General features: G+C 37.4%; 1 protein-coding gene across 1 annotated transcript in view; it reads left to right on the forward strand.

The window, feature by feature from the left end:
- The window catches only part of LOC128696679 (chitinase domain-containing protein 1), a 53,439-nt gene extending 30,179 nt beyond the window's left edge, over window positions 1-23,260 (forward strand). The window contains exons 3-9 of the mRNA XM_053788024.2: window positions 569-746; window positions 4,947-5,056; window positions 7,664-7,821; window positions 9,081-9,184; window positions 13,026-13,105; window positions 20,446-20,594; window positions 22,072-23,260. Of these exons, the coding sequence (XP_053643999.2) occupies window positions 569-746; window positions 4,947-5,056; window positions 7,664-7,821; window positions 9,081-9,184; window positions 13,026-13,105; window positions 20,446-20,594; window positions 22,072-22,213 (921 nt within the window). The 3' untranslated portion in view covers window positions 22,214-23,260. The remainder of the gene's footprint in view (window positions 1-568; window positions 747-4,946; window positions 5,057-7,663; window positions 7,822-9,080; window positions 9,185-13,025; window positions 13,106-20,445; window positions 20,595-22,071) is intronic.
- Window positions 23,261-23,480: the final 220 nt, after the last annotated feature.

A 23,480-nucleotide genomic window follows, 5' to 3' on the forward strand; every position in this document is an offset into this window, starting at 1 on the left:
TCTACCCATATGTTATAGTACATAAGAAGTTTATTCAGTTCTGTTTTGAAATGCATTACCATCCTGATTCCATTATTTAACTGCTTAATTTGTTTATAATTGCCTATTATGTACCATAATATATTTATTGTTGACTATTTTAAGTAGGCTAGTTTCTGCATTCATTGTTGCTTTTGCATCAAGTCATGGAATTAGTAGTACACAGTACTATAGTATTTCAAAATTCCATACTCAGGAGAGGAACCTTATGTTAACATTTCAGTTCCAGGATGGACTATTGTCAAGTTACAACCTTATAAGAACGTTGCAGTCCAGGATGGACTAGTGTCAAGTCTTAAATTCAGTTAAAAAATGAATTTTGCAGATGTTCTTCAATTATATTCTTTCTGAAACTACAGGTGTAGTTGTTGCCTGGCATAAGAATAACTGACTCAAAAGTACTGTACTGTATACAACTTTATTATCCTTGATACAGAGATTACATGTTCCATTTTATTTGTTTTAGAACATGGAAACATTACACATTTAAGTGTTAGCCAACTTTAATAGTTAATCTAATTTGTTTCAGTGGAACAATCATGGCTATGATGTAGCCAAGTTTCTGGGTGGTAAATTTACCCACATAGCACCAGTTTGGCTACAGCTGAAACACAGTGGAGGAGAAACCATCATTACTGGAGACCATGATATTGACCAAGGGTGGATGAAGGAAATTAAAAAGGCTGGAAAAGGTGTTAATGTCAAAAGTGAGTTTACTATAAATTATGAATGAACAATTTTATTTTGTCTTGAAACTTCTGTTCATTTAGAAATCATAATGTACATAATTTTTCATCAGTGATGAAAAGTATGATTGTAAAGTTCATTGTATGTGTACTTTGTATTATCATTTTGTTCAGGAAAATAGGCTCAGAGTTATAAATGACTTGTTCATACATAATTTGAAATACTGTGAACACATCTTGTTCATAAACAGGGGACCCCCATGGAGTAGTTGTCAAAAATAATAAAATTATTTTAAAACTATGGAGTAGTTAACTTCTTAATTATGGCAGAGATAGAATATAAAACTTCTTGTCAAGGAATTATTTGTTAAGCTAGAATTATGAGATTTTATAAAATATATTAATTTGTACAGTAGGCCAGACTTGTGAATGTAGTATAGTACAAAAATGTACAGCAAAAAAAAAAAAGTATCATTTATTCATGGATCTATAAATAAAATAGAAGAGATTGACTGGAAATGAATATGTAGATAGTCCTGGAAGTTAAGAGTTTAGAAGCTAATAGATACAGTACTACAGTAAAGTTGGTTTTCAGCAGTACTGTGATAAAGTACTGTACAGTATATATGATTTGAGGAAGGGATTAAATTAAAGGCTGTGCCACAAGTATAGGAGTAAATTTTATCCAAGGATATTAAATAATAATCCTTTGTAGGTGGAAAATCTGTCTCAAGTAAGTTGCTTAATCACTGACTACATGGCACCTGTTTGTCCATGGTTGCTTAATCACACTGTGGGTCGCCATTAAAGACTGTGTCTAGAGGCATTTTCTTGTTTCCTGACCCATGTTCTAAAATTAAAGAATTTATAGACAGTAGGGTATTATCAGAAATTCTGAACTTTTAGACATCTTTTGCAACTTTTGAAAATTAATCTTAATCCTGTCACATTATTATACATTGGTTTTTATGTAATTAAATGTATTTTTCTTGTAATTACCTGTATTAAATGTTGTGCATATAGAAACTAGTTAAAAAGATAAGCATTCTGTATTTCTTATGATTGAATGTAGTTAGGTAAAATACTAGATTTACCTATAATGGTTAAATTTGGTTAAGGACTAGGATTCTGAATTGTGGATATCTAATGTTTGGTATTACTGCATTGCACCCCTCAAGGAAGGTTTCTTGATAAAAGGAATTAGACTTGCTCTTCCCTTTGGATCCAACCCAATTGCTTCTTTTTTCCAAGGCACTGCATGACTTTTATGGGTGTAGTGCTTTGCCTTTAATAATAAATACTTCACCGATGCTTTATTGCTCGTGCATAAGGACTAATACATACAATATGACTACAATTAGAAGTTCTCACAAACTTGTATGCACCTCATTATAGGGAATTGCCAGGGTACAGACATAGCAGTCACCTTGGCTTATTATTTCATTACTCATTTAGCAGTGAAACTTCTATGGTGAAATCTTGCCTGGTTCTATGGGCACTAAAACCTGGGATGTTAGCACTGTAACAGGGAGGGTGTGAGTGTGAAATGGTGAGTGTGAGGGAGGAGAGACGGAGGGAATGAGGGCTTGGGGAGTAGGTGCAAGTGTGAGGAAGGGAGAGAGTGTGAGGGAAGGAGAGGTGTAATATGGTGCAAGGAGAGGTAGTGTCAGTGCAGGACTTATATTAATGACTTACCCAACATTCAACCACACTTCCACAAATTCCTCTTTTTCATAAATTGTTTACTTAGGGTACAATACATAAACTCAGTAGTTTAGCATACAGGTAAGAGCAGCATGCCAAAGCCACTTATATGCATAGCATTACGGGCTGGCTTAAAATTAACTTAAGATTAACTAAGCAATGATGAAATCAGTGATAAGACATTATTGTAAACAGATAACTATAAAATACAAATGAGTATTACAAAGACAGGTCCTATGATACCTATTTTCAAAACAGGTGACAGGTCCTTAGCTTCGAACTATAGACCAATAAGCCTGACCTCCATAGTGGGAAAATTTATGGAATCAATAATTGCCGAGGCAGTTCGTAGCCACCTTGAAAAGCATAAATTAATCAACGAATCTCAGCATGGTTTTACAAAGGGGCGTTCCTGCCTTACGAATTTATTAACTTTTTTCACTAAGGTATTTGAGGAGGTAGATCATGGTAATGAATATGATATTGTGTATATGGACTTCATTAAGGCTTTTGACAGGGTCCCACATCAGAGACTGTTGAGGAAAATTAAAGCACATGGAATAGGAGGAGAAATTTTTTCCTGGATAGAGGCATGGTTGACAAATAGGCAGCAGAGAGTTTGCATAAATGGGGAGAAATCAGAGTGGGGAAGTGTCACGAGCGGTGTTCCACAGGGGTCAGTGTTGGGCCCCCTGCTGTTCACAATCTACATAAACGACATAGATGAGGGCATAAAGAGCGACATCGGCAAGTTTGCCGATGACACCAAAATAGGCCGTCGAATTCATTCTGACGAGGACATTCGAGCACTCCAGGAAGATTTGAATAGACTGATGCAGTGGTCGGAGAAGTGGCAGATGCAGTTTAATATAGACAAATGCAAAGTTCTAAATGTTGGACAGGACAATAACCATGCCACATATAAACTAAATAATGTAGATCTTAATATTACGGATTGCGAAAAAGATTTAGGAGTTCTGGTTAGCAGTAATCTGAAACCAAGACAACAGTGCATAAGTGTTCGCAATAAAGCTAATAGAATCCTTGGCTTCATATCAAGAAGCATAAATAATAGGAGTCCTCAGGTTGTTCTTCAACTCTATACATCCTTGGTTAGGCCTCATTTAGATTATGCTGCACAGTTTTGGTCACCGTATTACAGAATGGATATAAATTCTCTGGAAAATGTACAAAGGAGGATGACAAAGTTGATCCCATGTATCAGAAACCTTCCCTATGAGGATAGACTAAGGGCCCTGAAACTGCACTCTCTAGAAAGACGTAGAATTAGGGGGGATATGATTGAGGTGTATAAATGGAAGACAGGAATAAATAAAGGGGATGTAAATAGTGTGCTGAAAATATCTAGCCTAGACAGGACTCGCAGCAATGGTTTTAAGTTGGAAAAATTCAGATTCAGGAAGGATATAGGAAAGTACTGGTTTGGTAATAGAGTTGTGGATGAGTGGAACAAACTCCCAAGTACCGTTATAGAGGCTAGAACGTTGTGTAGCTTTAAAAATAGGTTGGATAAATACATGAGTAGATGTGGGTGGGTGTGAGTTAGACGTGATAGCTTGCGCTACCAGGTCGGTTGCCGTGTTCCTCCCTTAAGTCAATGTGACCTGACCTGACTAGGTTGGGTGCATTGGCTTAAGCCGGTAGGAGACTTGGACCTGCCTCGCATGGGCCAGTAGGCCTTCTGCAGTGTTCCTTCGTTCTTATGTTCTTATGGTTGCATGCATTGCTGTTCATTCAGTAGAATGGAGTATTCTGTTAGGTAGTGTATTTAAAAAAATAACAAGTTAGGTTTAACATTTGTGTGATATAATTGTGAGTAACATTTAGGATATACAATTTATATGGTTCAGTTATTCAGTATTTATTTGGTTTTGAGTGAGTAAGTGAACTTTGAGAAGAGACTTGAATTTATAAACAGGTAGTGTTTCTTTTATATTTACAGGTAATGAATTCCAGATTTTAGGGCCTTTTATGTGCATTGAGTTTTTGCATAGCGTGAGATGGACACGAGGAACATCAAAGAGTGATCTGTGCCTTGTATTATGGTCATGTGTTCTGTTGAGGTTGGCAAGGAGATGTTTGAGGGGAGGGTTAATATCAGAGTTAAGTGTTCTATGTATGTAATAAGTGCAATAATAAGTATGGATGTTTTGTATGGTGAGTAGGTTGAGTGTTTTGAATATTTATTTAAAATATTATTTAAAAACTTTGGAAGTCTTGTAATTCATACAGAATTAATGGATTTAATATCTACACTGAGTTCATTGAATTTATTAGGAAATAAATTTTTCCTCCTTTAATTACAGCAGAGATCTCTAAAATATTTCCATGAGGAAGTGGAGAAGAATCCTTCCTCCATAAGCCATACATGTAATAAGAGGCAACCAAAGTGCCGGGAGCAAGAGCCTAGCAATTATTCCCCTCTCCTGTATAAATTACAGAAGGGACACAGCCGGTGTGTTAAAAAATATCTAAAATGTAATTTGTGTTTTGCAGTTGTACCTCGAATTTTATTTGAAGGATGGCAACCCCGTGATTTCAGAGAACTCTTTGATTCGGAGAATCAACGTGATAAGCTTGCTAATAACATCATCACTTTGATCAAGGTACTTATATTATCTAATACTTCACAAAAATAATATGGAAATTGAACATATGGAACTTTTGCAAATGCATCTACAATACACATTGTATAAAAATGATACTTGTAAATTTATAAATTATGTATGTATGTTACAAAGTTTAAGGTTGTTAATTTTAAATACTTTTCCCTTCTGGGATCATGCCTGATTATTTCTCATTTTCTAGGCACTGTATGATCGTTAAGCATTTAGTGCTTCCCATAATTAATTTTACAGTAGAGAGGAAACATTAAATGTGCAAATTTTTAAATTTATTCAGAGTGCAGGCACTGTACTTCCCATCTCCAGGACTCAAGTCCGGCCTGCCGGTTTCCCTGAATCCCTTCATAAATGTTACTTTGCTCACACTCCAACAGCACGTCAAGTATTAAAAACCATTTGTCTCCATTCACTCCTATCAAACACGCTCACGCATGCCTGCTGGAAGTCCAAGCCCCTTGCACACAAAACCTCCTTTACCCCCTCCCTCCAACCTTTCCTAGGCCGACCCCTTCCCCGCCTTCCTTCCACTACAGACTGATACACTCTTGAAGTCATTCTGTTTCGCTCCAGTCTCTCTACATGTCCGAACCACCTCAACAACCCTTCCTCAGCCCTCTGGACAACAGTTTTGGCAATCCCGCACCTCCTCCTAACTTCCAAACTACGAATTCTCTGCATTATATTCACACCACACATTGCCCTCAGACATGACATCTCCACTGCCTCCAGCCTTCTCCTCGCTGCAACATTCATCACCCATGCTTCACACCCATACAGGAGTGTTGGTAAAACTATACTCTCATACATTCCCCTCTCTGCTTCCAAGGACAAAGTTCTTTGTCTCCACAGACTCCTAAGTGCTCTGCTCACCCTTTTCCCCTCATCAATTCTATGATTCACCTCATCTTTCATAGACCCATCCGCTGACACATCCACTCCCAAATATCTGAATACATTCACCTCCTCCATACTCTCTCCCTCCAATCTGGGCAAATTATCTTTCACAATTCTTTCCTCTGCCCACAACAGAGCTATAACTATTCCCACCCATACACAGTATAAAGGATAAGTTTACCAACTACATCTTCTGGTCTCACATGTAATGAAACTGTAGATTCCATGACTCAGGAAATCGTAATGACACGATTGCAAAAAAACCATACCACGGGCGGGATTTGAACCCATGGTTAGAGTCGTAAAACTCCAGACCGACATGTTAGCCACTGGGGCAGTTTGCTACAATAAGATTCATCCAACTAGGTGTATTTATACACCATAAGAAGGTTAGCATAGGAGATTTGTCTGTAAAAATTTGCATTTGTGGTCACAGTGGTGCCTATGCTAAACTTCCTATCGTGTATAAATATACCCAGTTGGATGAATCTTATTGTAGCCAGCTGGTCCAGTGGCTAACACTTTGGTCTAGAGTTTTATGACTCTCTAACCACAGGTTCAAGCCCCACCCATAGTATCGTTTGTTTGCAATAGTGTCATTACGATTTTGTGAGTCATGGAATCTAGTTTCATTACATGTGAGACCAGGAGATGTATTTTGTAAGCTTACCTTTTATACTGTGTATGGGTAGGAATAGTTATAGCTCTGTTGTGGGCAGAGAAAAGAATTGTCAAAGATAATAATTTGCCCAGAGCTTAATCTCCTCCCTGCTATGGGGTTCAAGCCCCATCCTTGATGTAGTTTGTAGATTCCATGATTCACTTTCACTAGACCAAACCATGTGAAATTAAAATTTTAGCTTCAACAAGACAGTAATTGAGTGAATGATGGTGAATATGTTTCCTCTTTTTTTGGGTATCCCTACTTCGATGGAAGATGGCCATGTGTTAAAAAATTAAATTCATCCAAAAGAGTGCACATGTTCATGTGTATCCCTCTTAACTTGTTTCATATGTATCCCTCTTAACTTGTCTCACTTAATACTTGACATTCAATTTCCTTTCATGTATAACATCAACAATCATTCCTTACTCTTATTACAGCACACACATTTAAATATCCCTACCTCAGAATTTATATCTTTGTGTTTGGTTATTAATTGCTGGAGAATGGGTAATTTCCCCATGTGTCTGGAAATTTAATAATGTGGCAGGCATATCTAAGGGAGTAGGATTCTAACCACATTTAAGAAAATATTTCACAAGACAGAATTAAAGATAACTGTTTATTATTGTAAATACAAGCAATTAAAAAAGAACAACCAGGTTCCTACATTCATGTTACAAAGAAAAAACAGCAATCCCATCAGTGTAAAACATTATTAAACAAGCTTCCATTTTTACTGTTTTCCTGGACAGTTGCTGTCTACTGACTTTGCAAATTAACAATCAAAAGACAAACTGCATTTTTATGTACTTCCTTCTGGATGTTGAGCTCTAAAACTTACATATGATCACCATGTATTGCATGCCAGACACTAGACAGGACAAAAGTTCTGAGCTGGTTCTCAGTCAAGAAATATACACACATATATGCATGATATACTGCAGAAAATATCTAATTGGGATTAATTTCAAAACCCAGATTTCTGGTGTTGTCAAAGTTATACTGAGTAACTTTTTTTTCCTTTTCAGATGCACCATTTAGATGGTATTGTTTTGGAGATTTGGAGTCAGATGCCTAATCTTGAGCTGCTTGAACAATTGCCAAGTTTTGTGCGTGAGCTGGCGCAAAAGATACGCAAAGCTGGCCACACATTTATTCTCGTTATTCCACCTGCTGTATACCAAAGGTTTGTCATTAATTAGTTTTCTGTGCCAGAACTATTAAGGAAATCCAAAATTTTAATTTGCTCATGCCTAAGAACTACCAGTATGCTAATTGCATCAGAACATTGTATATAAACAGTGTAGTCCTGTTTTAGACTGCAAAATCTTTATAGTTAACCCAATTTTGACTCTGGCATTGAAGAATGAGACACTTGTCAGTTTTTCTACATTCTGGCATTTCTACTACAAACTACTGTAAGTAGTGCAGTGTCATATTCATCATCTTGTCAGTATTGTATACCATTACTGCTGCCATACCTGTCTGACACTGCAACTCCATAGAATCTTAGTACAAAGGATACCATCTCTCCTATATCATGGATAATTATGAACTAGTTGATTTTCCATACACACTGTTGAGGAGACACTGAAAAATTTACATGTTGCCAACTTATCAAGTTATTGAGTCTTGCTGGGAGGCAGAAAGAAAATTCATCCTTGAGAGGAGGACAGGCATTGAAAATTATAGAGAGTCCATCTGAGCTCAAGACTTGTTAAACTGCTGTGCTTAATATACGCTTTGCAAAAGTTTTGTGCTGTACTGTAGTATTTTTTTCTAATTTACACTAGGTTAATATAAATTTCTGCAAATGAAACATTATCATGTGTTTATTCTGTAATTAGTTTTGACAATTTTCGAGTGTCATAAAACTTTTTTAACTTATAAGTAATTTACAGTTTTATTAATTGTAGAAACTTTTGAGAGTCAGTTTGCAAATAAAGAATATTGCATTTTTTTTTTTTTTTTTACACGCTAACCGTCGGCCACCAAGGCAGGGTGACCAGAAAAAAGAAACACTTCACCATCATTCACACTGCCACTGTCTTGCCAGAGGTGTGCAGATACAATAGTTTAGATGTCCCTCCAAACAGCAAATATCCAAAACCTCTCCTTTAGAGTATAGGCACTGTACTTATTATAATATAGTACTGTAGAGTAGAATAATACAGTTTGCCTTTGTCATTGTGGATAAAATACATGTAGAATGAGTATACATTGGATAAATATGATGTATAAGGGAAGGAAGTATGAGAAGGGATGCAAGATGATAAATTCGAATACAGCATTGTAAAGTTCGTGTGTAAAGCGTGTTACAGTATACTATGAGCATGATGGAGGAGGTATTGACATCATGTTCATGTTTATAGTTTATGTAAATGGATATGTTTAACATGTTTTAAAAATAAAAGTATGTGCATTTTAACTTTGTTTTAATTTCAGAAATTCTCCGGGTTCCTTTTTAGAAAAACACTTCAAATTGTTGGTGGATGTTGTTGATGCATTTTCTCTCATGTCGTATGATTTCTCCAGTTTCCAGAATCCAGGTAGGTTTTATGTATGTATTTTTATCTTCTTAGTTTTCTATACTATCTTATTTTTTCCTAATATTTTATATATTGTACCCATGAAATATTTTATTTATTATTCTTATTATTAACACATCAGCCATTTCCCACCAAGGCAGGGTGGCCCGAAAAAGAAAAACTTTCATCATCATTCACTCCATCACTGTCTTGCCAGAGGCAAGCCCACACCACAGTTTTAAAACTGTAACATTAACATTGCTTCTTCAGAGTCCAGACACTGTACTTCCCATCTCCAGGACTCAAGTCCATCCTTTCGGTTTCCCTGAATCCCTTCATAAATGTTACCTTGCTTACACTCCAACAGCACATCAGGTCCTAAAAAACCATTTGTCTCCATTCGCTCCTGTCTAACACACTCACGCATGCTTGCTGGAGGTCCAAGCCCCTCGCACACAAAACCTCCTTTACCCACTCCCTCCAACCTTTCCTAGGCCGACCCCTACCCTGCCTTCCCTCTACTACAGAATTGTATACTCTCGAAGTCATTCCATTTCGTTCCATCGTCTCTACATGTCCAAACCATCTCAGTGACCCCTCCTCAGCACTCTGGATAATAGTTTTAGTATTCCCACACCTCCTCCTAATCTCCAAACTACGGATTCTCTGCATTATATTCACACCACACATTGCCCTCAGACATGACATCTCCACTGCCTCCAGCCTTCTCCTTGCTGCAACATTCACAACCCATGCCTCACACCCATGCAAGAGCATTGATATAACTATACACTCATACATTCCCCTCTTTGCTTTCATGGATAGAGTTCTTTGTCTCCACAGACTCCTCAGTGCACCACTCACCTTTTTTGCCTCGTCAATTCTATGATTCACCTCATCCTTCGTTGACCCATCTGCTGACACGTCTACTCCCAAATATCTGAACACATTCACCTCCTCCAATCTGAAATCCAGTCTTCCATTACCTAATTTTTTTGTTATCCTCATCACCTTACTTTTTCCTATATTCACTTTTAACTTCTTTTACATACCCTACCAACTCATCAACCAACCTCTGCATCTTCTCTTCAGAATCTCCCAAATGCACAGTGTCATCAGTAAAGAGCAACTGTAACAACTCCCACTTTGTGTTAGATTCTTCATCTAACTCCACACCTCTTGCCAACACCCGAGCATTTACTTCAATATATTTATAGACGGAGTAGTAAACTCCGTCTATATATATATTGAACAACCATGGCGACATCACACATCCCTGTCTAAGGCCTACTTTTACTGGGAAATAATCCCCCTTTCACCTACATACTCTAACCTGAGCCTCACTATCCTCGTAAAAACTTTTCACCACTTTCAATAACCTACCTCCTATTACATACATTTGCAACATCTGCCACATTGCTTTCCTATCCACCCTATCATATGCCTTTTCCAAATCCATAAATGCCACAAAAACCTCTTTACTCTTATCTAAATACTGTTCACCTATGTGTTTCACTGCAAACACTTGATCTACACATCCCCTACCTTTCCTAAAGCCTCCTTGTTCATCTGCTATCCCGCTCTCCGTCTTACTCATAATTCTATCAATAGTAACTCGACCATACACTTTACCAGGTGTAGTCAACAGATGTATTCCCCTATAATTTTTACACTCTTTTGTTCCCTTTGCCTTTATACAAAGGAACTATGCATGCTCCCATGAAATATACTAAAATATATTGGATGTCTTTTATTCCTGCTTACTTAAGAGATGATTTGGCAGAAACATTTATTTCATCAATTATAATAGATTAAACAGAGCTTTTTTTTTTAATAACACATCGGCTGTTTCCCAATGAGGCAGGGTGACCCAAAAAGAAAGAAAAACCTAAAAAGAAAGAAAAATGCTTTCTTTCTTTTTTTTTTTCAACAAGTCGTCCGTGTCCCACCGTCACAATCACTCATACATAATCACTGTCTTTGCATAAGTGCTCAGATATAACAGTTAGAAGTCCTTCCAAACTGCCAATATCCCAAACCCCTCCTTTAAAGTGCAAGCATTGTACTTCCCATTTCCAGGACTAAAGTCCTGCTAACTGGTTTCCCTGAATCCCTTCACACTCCAACAGCTCGTCAGGCCCCAAAAACTGTTCGTCTCCATTCACTCCTATCTAACACGCTCACGCATGCTTGCTGGAAGTCCAAGTCCCTTGCCTACAAGACCTCCTTTAACCCTTCCCTCCAACTTTTTCGAGGACAACCCCTACCCCACCTTCGTTCCCCTGCAAATTTATATGCTCTCCAAGTCATTCTACTTTGTTCCATTCTTTCTAAATGACCAAACCACCTCAAGAACCCCTCTCCAGCCCTCTGATTAATACTTTTAGTAACTCCACACCTCCTCCTAATTTCCACACTCCGAATTCTCTGCATAATATTTACACCACACATTGCCCTTAGACACGACATCTCCATTGCCTCCAGCCACCTCCTCGCTGCAGCATTTACAACCCAAGCTTCAGACCCATATAAGAGTGTTGGTACCACTATACTTTCAAACATTCTCTTCTTTGCCTCCATGGATAATGTTTTTGGTCTCCACAGATACCTCATTGCACCACTCACCTTTTTTCCTTCATCAATTCTATGGTTAACTTCATCTTTCATAAACCCATCTACTGACAAGTCAACTCCCAAATATCTGAAAACATTCACTTCTTCCATACTCCCTCTCTCCATTGTGATATCCAGTTTTTCTTTATCTAAATCATTTGATAATCTCATCACCTTACTCTTATCTATGTTCACTTTCAGCTTTCTACCTTTACACACCCTCCGAAACTCATCCAATGACCTTTGCAACTTTTTTTTAGAATCTCCCAAAAGCACAACATCATCAGCAAAAAAGTAACTGTTTCAACTCCCATTTTGTATTTGAGTCCTTATAATTTAATCCCATCCCTCTCCCCAACACCCTAGCCTCATTTACAACCCCATCTATAAATACTAAACAGTCATAAGGTATAAATTAATAGCAGATGTATTAGAGGGTATTGGGTGCTACTGAAGACAGTGAGATATTTATACATAGAGCCCTATGATGTATAATAATTAAATAAGATTGCTTGTTCTTAAATCAAAGTTAATTAGGTTTACATACTTTGACTGTGGTTCAGTGTCTTCAGTGTAAGTGTAGAATGCTTGATGGTATCCTCATTGCCCAACTGAAAGCTAACAGTTCAGGCTTACAAATTTCATTATTTTAGTTGAAATCCCATCCTGTGTACCTATGATGTATATGGTAGGTAAATGTAGTTATGGAAGTTGTTGCTCTAATCTTATAAAGTCATATAAATCAGAGTAGCCATATAATGTTGTCTAACCAATTTTAATATTAATAAAAAAATCATTGCTCTTTTAATTACTTCTGAAATGTGCTAGTATTTTCTTCTTACAATTGTGCCATTTTGTTTTTTCTTTCCAGCTTTTATATGTTTGCATAGGTATCCTCACTCACCCCACACCTGCTTGTTTCTCATTGGAATGAAGCAACAGTTATTTCCCTTATGCAATCACCTAACCAGAATGTGAAGTTCTCTGTGTATGTTTCAAATGCTGCTTTATGGCTTTAATGCTTGGAAGAAGTTGAAATGTTTAGAGAATATACAGTATAAGGATAATCTTTCTTGGAAGTGGAGGTCCTTGTGACAACAAGGCATCAAAGATGTCTACAAAAGTTCTTGTTGGAATAACATGATGTAATTTTTTGCTTCTCTCTTCATAACTTTCCTATCATATATCTTGTTAACATGCATACAGAACCATTTTTTGTGGCATATTCATTTTATATCATTGTTCGCAGGTCCTAATAGCCCTGTATGGTGGATGCGTGACTGTGTTGAAAGACTGGTCCCTGAGGCTTCATCTCCTGACCGTGCCAAGGTATTTTCTCTATGTTAGGTACACTTGCTTTTATTTCTCTAAATGGTATATAATGAATCTTGGGAACTTCTTCTTTTGTACCTACACAATAAAGAAATTCAGTACCCACTAAAGCCTTCTCTTGTAGGGACAGTGCTGTAATATGTTTGTTCACTTTTTTATGCATGTATTACAGTATAATAGAGTATGCACATTATGTACTGTAGTGTTTATTACTAAGTAGCTATGAGTTAAAAATACAAAATACAGTGGACCCCCGCTTAACGATCACCTCCAAATGCGACCAATTATGTAAGTGTATTTATGTAAGTGTGTTTGTACGTGTATGTTTGGGGGTCTGAAATGGACTAACATACTTCACAATATTCCTTATGGGAAAAAATTCGGTCAGTACTGGCACCTGAACATGCTTCTGGAATGAAAAAATATCGTTAACCAGGGGTCCACTGTAGTTATTTTTTTTTTTTATTATCACACTGGCCGATTCCCACCAAGGCAGGGTGGCCCGAAAAAGAAAAACTTTCACCATCATTCACTCCATCACTGTCTTGCCAGAAGGGTGCTTTACACTACAGTTTTTAAACTGCAACATTAACACCCCTCCTTCAGAGTGCAGGCACTGTACTTCCCATCTCCAGGACTCAAGTCCGGCCTGCCGGTTTCCCTGAATCCCTTCATAAATGTTACTTTGCTCACACTCCAACAGCACGTCAAGTATTAAAAACCATTTGTCTCCATTCACTCCTATCAAACACGCTCACGCATGCCTGCTGGAAGTCCAAGCCCCTCACACACAAAACCTCCTTTACCCCCTCCCTCCAACCTTTCCTAGGCCAACCCCTACCCCGCCTTCCTTCCACTACAGACTGATACACTCTTGAAGTCATTCTGTTTCGCTCCATTCTCTCTACATGTCCGAACCACCTCAACAACCCTTCCTCAGCCCTCTGGACAACAGTTTTGGTAATTCCGCACCTCCTCCTAACTTCCAAACTACGAATTCTCTGCATTATATTCACACCACACATTGCCCTCAGACATGACATCTCCACTGCCTCCAGCCTTCTCCTCGCTGCAACATTCATCACCCACGCTTCACACCCATATAAGAGCATTGGTAAAACTATACTCTCATACATTCCCCTCTTTGCCTCCAAGGACAAAGTTCTTTGTCTCCACAGACTCCTAAGTGCACCACTCACTCTTTTTCCCTCATCAATTCTATGATTCACCTCATCTTTCATAGACCCATCTGCTGACACGTCCACTCCCAAATATCTGAATACATTCACCTCCTCCATACTCTCTCCCTCCAATCTGATATCCAATCTTTCATCACCTAATCTTTTTGTTATCCTCATAACCTTACTCTTTCCTGTATTCACCTTTAATTTTCTTCTTTTGCACACCCTACCAAATTCATCCACCAATCTCTGCAACTTCTCTTCAGAATCTCCCAAGAGCACAGTGTCATCAGCAAAGAGCAGCTGTGACAACTCCCACTTTGTGTGTGATTCTTTATCTTTTAACTCCACGCCTCTTGCCAAGACCCTCGCATTTACTTCTCTTACAACCCCATCTATAAATATATTAAACAACCACGGTGACATCACACATCCTTGTCTAAGGCCTATTTTTACTGGGAAAAAATTTCCCTCTTTCCTACATACTCTAACTTGAGCCTCACTATCCTCGTAAAAACTCTTCACTGCTTTCAGTAACCTACCTCCTACACCATACACTTGCAACATCTGCCACATTGCCCCCCTATCCACCCTGTCATACGCCTTTTCCAAATCCATAAATGCCACAAAGACCTCTTTAGCCTTATCTAAATACTGTTCACTTATATGTTTCACTGTAAACACCTGGTCCACACACCCCCTACCTTTCCTAAAGCCTCCTTGTTCATCTGCTATCCTATTCTCCGTCTTACTCTTAATTCTTTCAATTATAACTCTACCATACACTTTACCAGGTACACTCAACAGACTTATCCCCCTATAATTTTTGCACTCTCTTTTATCCCCTTTGCCTTTATACAAAGGAACTATGCATGCTCTCTGCCAATCCCTAGGTACCTTACCCTCTTCCATACATTTATTAAATAATTGCACCAACCACTCCAAAACTATATCCCCACCTGCTTTTAACATTTCTATCTTTATCCCATCAATCCCGGCTGCCTTACCCCCTTTCATTTTACCTACTGCCTCACGAACTTCCCCCACACTCACAACTGGCTTTTCCTCACTCCTACAAGATGTTATTCCTCCTTGCCCTATACACGAAATCACAGCTTCCCTATCTTCATCAACATTTAACAATTCCTCAAAATATTCCCTCCATCTTCCCAATACCTCTAACTCTCCATTTAATAAGTCTCCTCTCCTATTTTTAACTGACAAATCCATTTGTTCTCTAGGCTTTCTTAACTTGTTAATCTCACTCCAAAACTTTTTCTTATTTTCAAGAAAATTTGTTGATAACATCTCACCCACTCTCTCATTTGCTCTCTTTTTACATTGCTTCACCACTCTCTTAACCTCTCTCTTTTTCTCCATATACTCTTCCCTCCTTGCATCACTTCTACTTTGTAAAAACTTCTCATATGCTAACTTTTTCTCCCTTACTACTCTCTTTACATCATCATTCCACCAATCGCTCCTCTTCCCTCCTGCACCCACTTTCCTGTAACCACAAACTTCTGCTGAACACTCTAACACTACATTTTTAAACCTACCCCATACCTCTTCGACCCCATTGCCTATGCTCTCATTAGCCCATCTATCCTCCAATAGCTGTTTATATCTTACCCTAACTGCCTCCTCTTTTAGTTTATAAACCTTCACCTCTCTCTTCCCTGATGCTTCTATTCTCCTTGTATCCCATCTACCTTTTACTCTCAGTGTAGCTACAACTAGAAAGTGATCTGATATATCTGTGGCCCCTCTATAAACATGTACATCCTGAAGTCTACTCAACAGTCTTTTATCTACCAATACATAATCCAACAAACTACTGTCATTTCGCCCTACATCATATCTTGTATACTTATTTATCCTCTTTTTCTTAAAATATGTATTACCTATAACTAAACCCCTTTCTATACAAAGTTCAATCAAAGGGCTCCCATTATCATTTACACCTGGCACCCCAAACTTACCTACCACACCCTCTCTAAAAGTTTCTCCTACTTTAGCATTCAGGTCCCCTACCACAATTACTCTCTCACTTGGTTCAAAGGCTCCTATACATTCACTTAACATCTCTCAAAATCTCTCTCTCTCCTCTGCATTCCTCTCTTCTCCAGGTGCATACACGCTTATTATGACCCACTTCTCGCATCCAACCTTTACTTTAATCCACATAATTCTTGAATTTACACATTCATATTCTCTTTTCTCCTTCCATAACTGATCATTTAACATTACTGCTACCCCTTCCTTTGCTCTAACTCTCTCAGATACTCCAGATTTAATCCCATTTATTTCCCCCCACTGAAACTCCCCTACCCCCTTCAGCTTTGTTTTGCTTAGGGCCAGGACATCCAACTTCTTTTCATTCATAACATCAGCAATCATCTGTTTCTTGTCATCCGCACTACATCCACGCACATTTAAGCATCCCAGTTTTATAAAGTTTTTTCTTCTTCTCTTTTTTAGTAAATGTCTACAGGAGAAGGGATTACTAGCCCATTGCTCCCGGCATTTTAGTCGCCTCATACGACACGCATGGCTTGCGGAGGAAAGTTTCTTTTCCACTTCCACATGGACAATAGAAGAAATAAAGAAGAACAAGAACTATTTAGAAAAAGGAGAAAAACCTAGATGTATGTATATATATATGCATGTGCGTGTCTGTGAAGTGTGACCAAAGTGTAAGTAGGAGTAGCAAGATATCCCTGTTATCTAGCATGTTTATGAGACAGGAAAAGAAACCATCAATCCTACCAACATGCAAAACAGTTACAGGTTTTTGTTTCACAGTCATCATTTTTTATTATCATTAATATTAATGAGATAAAATATTTGAACAATTGACACTAGTCTAAATTACAAAAGCCAAGCGTTTTCCAGGTTGCTCATGGAAGTATTAACAAAGTATTATTTAAATAATATTTACTATGGCATTTAGCTACTGGCACTGTATAAATAATATTACCAGTCCACACATTATAGCAATTTATATTTGTATTTTTATTTCTATCTATAGGTAGTAGGTTGGTAGACAGCATCCGCCCAGGGAGGTACTACCGTCCTGCCAAGTGAGTGTAAAACAAAAGCCTGTAATTGTTTTACATGATGGTAGGATTGCTGGTGTCCTTTTTTCTGTCTCATGAACATGCAAGATTTCAGGTATGTCTTGCTACTTCTGCTTACACTTAGGTCACACTATACATACATGTACAAGCACATATATATACAGCCCTCTGGGCTTTCTTCTATTTTCTTTCTAGTTCTTATTCTTGTTTATTTCCTCTTATCTCCATGGGGAAGTGGAACAGAATTCTTCCTCCGTAAGCCATGCATGTTGTAAGAGGCGACTAAAATGCCGGGAGCAAGGGGCTAGTAACCTCTTCTCCTGTATATATTACTAAATGTAAAAGGAGAAACTTTCGTTTTTCCTTTTGGGCCACCCCGCCTCGGTGGGATACGGCCAGTGTGTTGAAAGATTGATTTCTATCTTCAGTTAAGCCATTTTATGTAAGGTATTTTATATTTTTAAGCTATTTTATATAACCAATAAACTGGAAATATAATTAATGAATTCATATTTATTAAGTTAAAACTTTCCCAAAATACTGAGCATGATATGGCCACACAAAAATACCAGTATTTATATTTTTGTATTAAATATACTGTATATACTGTTCCTGTATACTCTAATTTTTGTACTGTTCTATATTTATATGGCAAAAATTAGTTGCCACATCTCCAGTCATGGTATTTTTACATGGTTACACTCACACTGCTCCACATGAATGTTAATATTTTCTGTGTGGAAGTAGTCAAGAGTTGATCTGGAAAAAACAGCCTCTATATATATTCATCATAAAAGTGATAATCAGCACCATGAGCATCCAACATTTAGGCTAAGCTACTAACATCAGCAGTAAACAATACCAGTCCAATAACAGTACCCAGAGGAACTCCAAAGGGCAAAGGAGATGGCTCTGATACAGAATCATTGACTACCTCTTGATTATGACCAACCAAAAAGATATGGTTCCAAAAGCAAGAGAGTAGTATCCCTAAGACCACACACAAAAAGGTTTAACATATCAGTAATCCATCATTGGTGTCAGATGCAGTATAGAGGTTCAACAAAATTACCAGTGTTGCATTTCCTCTACAAGTGTTCAGTACCAAATCATTATAAACTTTGCATGCTGTTTCAGTTGAATGAAATGGTCTATATGCAGACTGTACACACAGTAAAACATTACTTCACTCCAGAAAAGGAAACAATTAATCAAGAATAGCATGTTCAGGTAATTTAAAATGGAATGGAAGATTTGAAGCAGGACAATAGTTTGGCCTTTTTTTTTTTTTTTCAATTGAAGAAAGGCATCTTGGGAAGGGGACAAATGAAGGCACCTTTCATTCACTGTGGAAAACATCCATTTTGAAAACAATAATAAAACAGCATAGAAAATAGGGTTAGAGAACTTGAGCTTGCTTGATGGGGTGTAAACTCAGACTAAGCCTTTGTTTTCATAGGATGTGGCTGCAGATCTTACCCACGTGGTCTTTATTAGGAAATCATTTGTTGGGCACTGGTCTAGCATTGCAAGTATTTCTTAAGCATTATCCCAGATTCTAACTTTGCCTCCATCTTTTGGCTTACAATATCTCTAGCAATCCTCCTAGGTGCCATGTGTAACAACAAGAGGGAGAGATGTTAGCTCTCCATAAGATTTATTAGATTGGATACCAACTAAAGAGATGCTTTGACAGCTGACCGAGGCATAGATGGCCGTTTTTTTTTTTTATGGATCACAGCAGTGTAATTTTAAAAGTACTACTCATTATTTGAGTAGATGTAGAATATTGACTGGACATCTGAACTGTCATATCTATGCACCTCTGGCAAAACAGTGATAGTGTGAATGATAGTGAAAGTGTTTCTTTTTTGGGTCACCCTGCCTCAGTGGAAAATGACTGGTGTGTTAAAAAAAAATAGATTCCAAGTAAGTATATTTTCAGAAGTACTGTAATATATATTTTGTAAACTCAGATAATTGGTATTTCTAGGCTGGTGAAGCAATTACCAGTGCATGGCATAATTGCCCCATTATGTGATACTGTAACTGACTTTTTTTTTATGATACTGTACATATTAGCTTGCTGTGCTAATATTGTAAGTGGCTTTTATGACTTGACGTGCTGTTGGAGTGTGAGCAAGATAACGTTTATGAAGGGATTCAGGAAAAGTGGTTAGCCAGAGGTGTGTAGGTGGGAAGTACAGTACCTGCACTCTGAAGGAAGTGGTGATACTGCAATCTGGAGGGGCATCTTAATTGTAGTGTTGGCACACCTGTCATGGAATGAGTGAGGGTGAAAGTTTCTTTTTTTTTTTTTGGGTCACCCTAACTCGGTGGGAAACAGCCAGTGTGTTAACACTATATTTCATTTGCATATTTTAGACTAGTTTGATATACATCTTTCTTTCAACACACTGGCCGTATCCCACTGAGGCGGGGTGGCCCAAAAGGAAAAACGAAAGTTTCTCCTTTTACATTTAGTAATATATACAGGAGAATGGGTTACTAGCCCCTTGCTCCCGGCATTTTAGTCGCCTCTTACAACACGCATGGCTTACAGAGGAAGAATTCTGTTCCACTTCCCCATAGAGATAAGAGGAAATAAACAAGAATAAGAACTAGAAAGAAAATAGAAGAAAACCCAAAGGGGTGTGTATATGCTTGTACATGTATGTGTAAACCATACCCCCGGCCGGGATTGAACCCACGGTCATAGTCTCAAAACTCCAGCCCGTCGCGTTAGCCACTAGACCAGCTAGCCACAATAAGATTCATCCAACTAGGTATGGTTTGTTTGCAATCGTGTCATTACGATTTCTTGAGACATGTATGTGTAGTATGACCTAAGTGTAAGTAGAAGTAGCAAGACATACCTGAAATCTTGCATGTGTATGAGACAGAAAAAAAAGACACCAGCAATCCTACCATCGTGTAAAACAATTACAGGCTTCAGTTTTACACTCACTTGGCAGGACGGTAGTACTTCCCTGGGCGGTTGCTGTCTACCAACCTACTACCTAGGTTTGATATACATATGTACTCTAATTTGTCTTATGTTTATTTTCTCTTTTAGATCCTTCTTGGTCTGAATATGTATGGGCTGGACCACAGTGTAACAGGAGGATCTCATGTGCTTGGTCATCAGTATATTAACATCTTGTCCACTTACAAACCCAAATTCATTTATGACGATGTGTCAAAGGAGCATTATTTTGAGTATAAGTAAGTATTTTTATTGTATGAGGTATATCAAGGATAATTTCAAGCATATCTGAATAGAATGGTGGCCCCAACACATTTCCCTCCATATTTTCATAACCGACTTCAGCTCACATCCTCAGATTGCTAAATATGTAAATACATTCAGAATTTTTTTCTTTTTTTTCAATTTGTAAGCCTCATAAGGAATACCTGTAATTAGTAATGACATTGGCATCTCAAAAAAATTAAGTTACTATATTTAATCACCTTGGATTATTTAATACCTATTGACAATAAGCATTCCCTTATATGTATATTGAACATAGTTATCAAAATTTTTAAAATAAAAAATATTGAAAAAGTGTGGGTAGTGACCTAAAATTGAATATTGATATCAGCAAAAAATTTTTTATTCTATTCCTAATACAAACTGTTTTTGGCTTTCCTAGGACCTCCTGGAACAAATCCTTTCATATTTGAAGGAAGCACTGTTTTACTACTACCACTATTTTTTTTTTTTCATTATTATACTTGCTGTTACCTTTATCATAAAAGGCAATACAGTATTAGCTATTACCTTTATTATAAAAGGTAATACAGTATTATTCAATTAAAATATAAAAGAGCTTTAACTCCCAGGCTGTAATGCATATGTAATAGTAATAAAGATTATTATTATTATTATTATTGGAAGTTAGGAGGAGGTGCGGGATTACCAAAATTGTTGTCCAGAGGGCTGAGGAAGGATTGTTGAGGTGGTTCGGACATGTAGAGAGAATGGAGCGAAACAGAATGACTTCAAGAGTGTATCAGTCTGTAGTGGAAGGAAGGCGGGGTAGGGGTCGGCCTAGGAAAGGTTGGAGGGAGGGGGTAAAGGAGGTTTTGTGTGCGAGGGGCTTGGACTTCCAGCAGGCATGCGTGAGCGTGTTTGATAGGAGTGAATGGAGACAAATGGTTTTTAATACTTGACGTGCTGTTGGAGTGTGAGCAAAGTAACATTTATGAAGGGGTTCAGGGAAACCGGCAGGCCGGACTTGAGTCCTGGAGATGGGAAGTACAGTGCCTGCACTCTGAAGGGGTGTAAATGTTGCAGTTTAAAAACTGTAGTGTAAAGCACCCTTCTGGCAAGACAGTGATGGAGTGAATGATGGTGAAAGTTTTTCTTTTTCAGGCCACCCTGCCTTGGTGGGAATCGGCCAGTGTGATAATAAATAAATTATTAGCTGTTCCTACCTCAAAAGAACAGGGAAGGGGGTCATTTGATACTACCTTTCCTTGGATCAAACCTGATTGTTTCCCCACCTCTCTCATTCCCTAGTATTCCTTACTTTATAAGATATCCTTCATGTATTAATTAAAATTAACCACTTCACATGCAAAATTCTGACTGTAATTTCTTTTATAATTAACTTTTAATTCTTGTTGGCATCATGGGAAATGCATATTATAATACAAAAGTTAGAGTATGTAATAAATATACTACATTTTCATTTTTCAGATCTAAGGCTGGTCGGCACGTGGTTTTTTACCCAACATTACAATCCATCAGTGTTCGAGTACAACTAGCAAATGAGTTGGGCACTGGGATATCACTGTGGGAAATTGGTCAAGGCCTTGATTATTTTTATGATTTACTATGATAAACTAGTCTTTACTAATTTAAATGGTGCTAACAATTTGGTTAATATACAAGTGCATAAGTAACTAGTAATAAGTTTAATTGTACAGCAGAGTTGTAATATACTGTAGTATACCCAGTCATATTTTAGGTTCTGTTAAACAGCATCTTTTATGTGAAAAAATCTAAATGAGATTTTATATGTACCAGTATTGCAATAATATCTTTACACACTGCATAATTTTCATTTTGTTTACACAGCTGTTGGTATTTTATTTCATTCATGTGTTTACTGAAGAAATGCATTGCATGCTTCATTTTTTGTTATGCAAATGATTCTTTTTCCAAGATTAACCTGTAAACGGTCCAAACGTATATATGTTTTTTCAACATTTGAAAGTATGTAAAAAAAGCAGATCTTCATTTTGTTTTTTTACATTTGAAAATGTGTAAAAAAAACTTTGATCTGCTTTTTTTTTTATATTTGAAAATATGTAAAAAAAAAAAAAGTAGATCTACTTTTGTAGCACTACACATGTGAACGTAGATCTGCTTGGACCGTTTACGGGTTAATAGCCAGACTTAATCCAGTTTTGATTTTTTTTTTATGGTTGTTCAGATGAGGTGTAGAGGTTATTGAACACTAAAATATTTTTGTCATCATCATACAAAGTTTCTTTGAATACAGCACATTAGGTTACACACTGAAATGTCATACTATCATTACTATTGTAACATTGAGGGAGGAATCATATGGGTCCATATAGGGCTCCTCAAATGGGAGTTTATATCACATTACAGTATTGTACATAGTATATTAAAATCATAGTTATAACATAGACTGGCTGAAGGGTTGTTCACAGTAATTAAATAATTTTGTTGCCTATTAAACAAATTTGTCCCAAGATAACCTTTGTCCATAAATCTATAAAAAACTAAGTTATAAGCACCTTAACATTGAGCAATTACCAGAGGTAAGCAAGGTCTATCAGCTTAAAGCTTGAGAGCTGTGGGAGCATTTATTATCCTCTTACAAAATCACATGAAATAAATACAATTTTAAAAATCAGATTTGAATTTCAAAGCCTGATTTAAAGTACTGAAGGAGCACAAAGTAGCTCAGCTGACATGTTTCTTAACCTGTGGTTGTATTGTATCTTACAGTATCTTGTCTTCCCTCAATAGAGGTTCCTTGATGTTGGTGAGGCACTCTTGATCTTGGGAATTGGATCTGTGCTCCAGTTCCCTGAATTGAGCCTGAATACCTTCCATCCCCCCTTCTCCACATG

The sequence above is a fragment of the Cherax quadricarinatus genome, chromosome 46 (assembly GCF_038502225.1).
Source record: "Cherax quadricarinatus isolate ZL_2023a chromosome 46, ASM3850222v1, whole genome shotgun sequence".
NCBI classification, from domain to species: Eukaryota; Metazoa; Arthropoda; class Malacostraca; order Decapoda; family Parastacidae; genus Cherax; species Cherax quadricarinatus.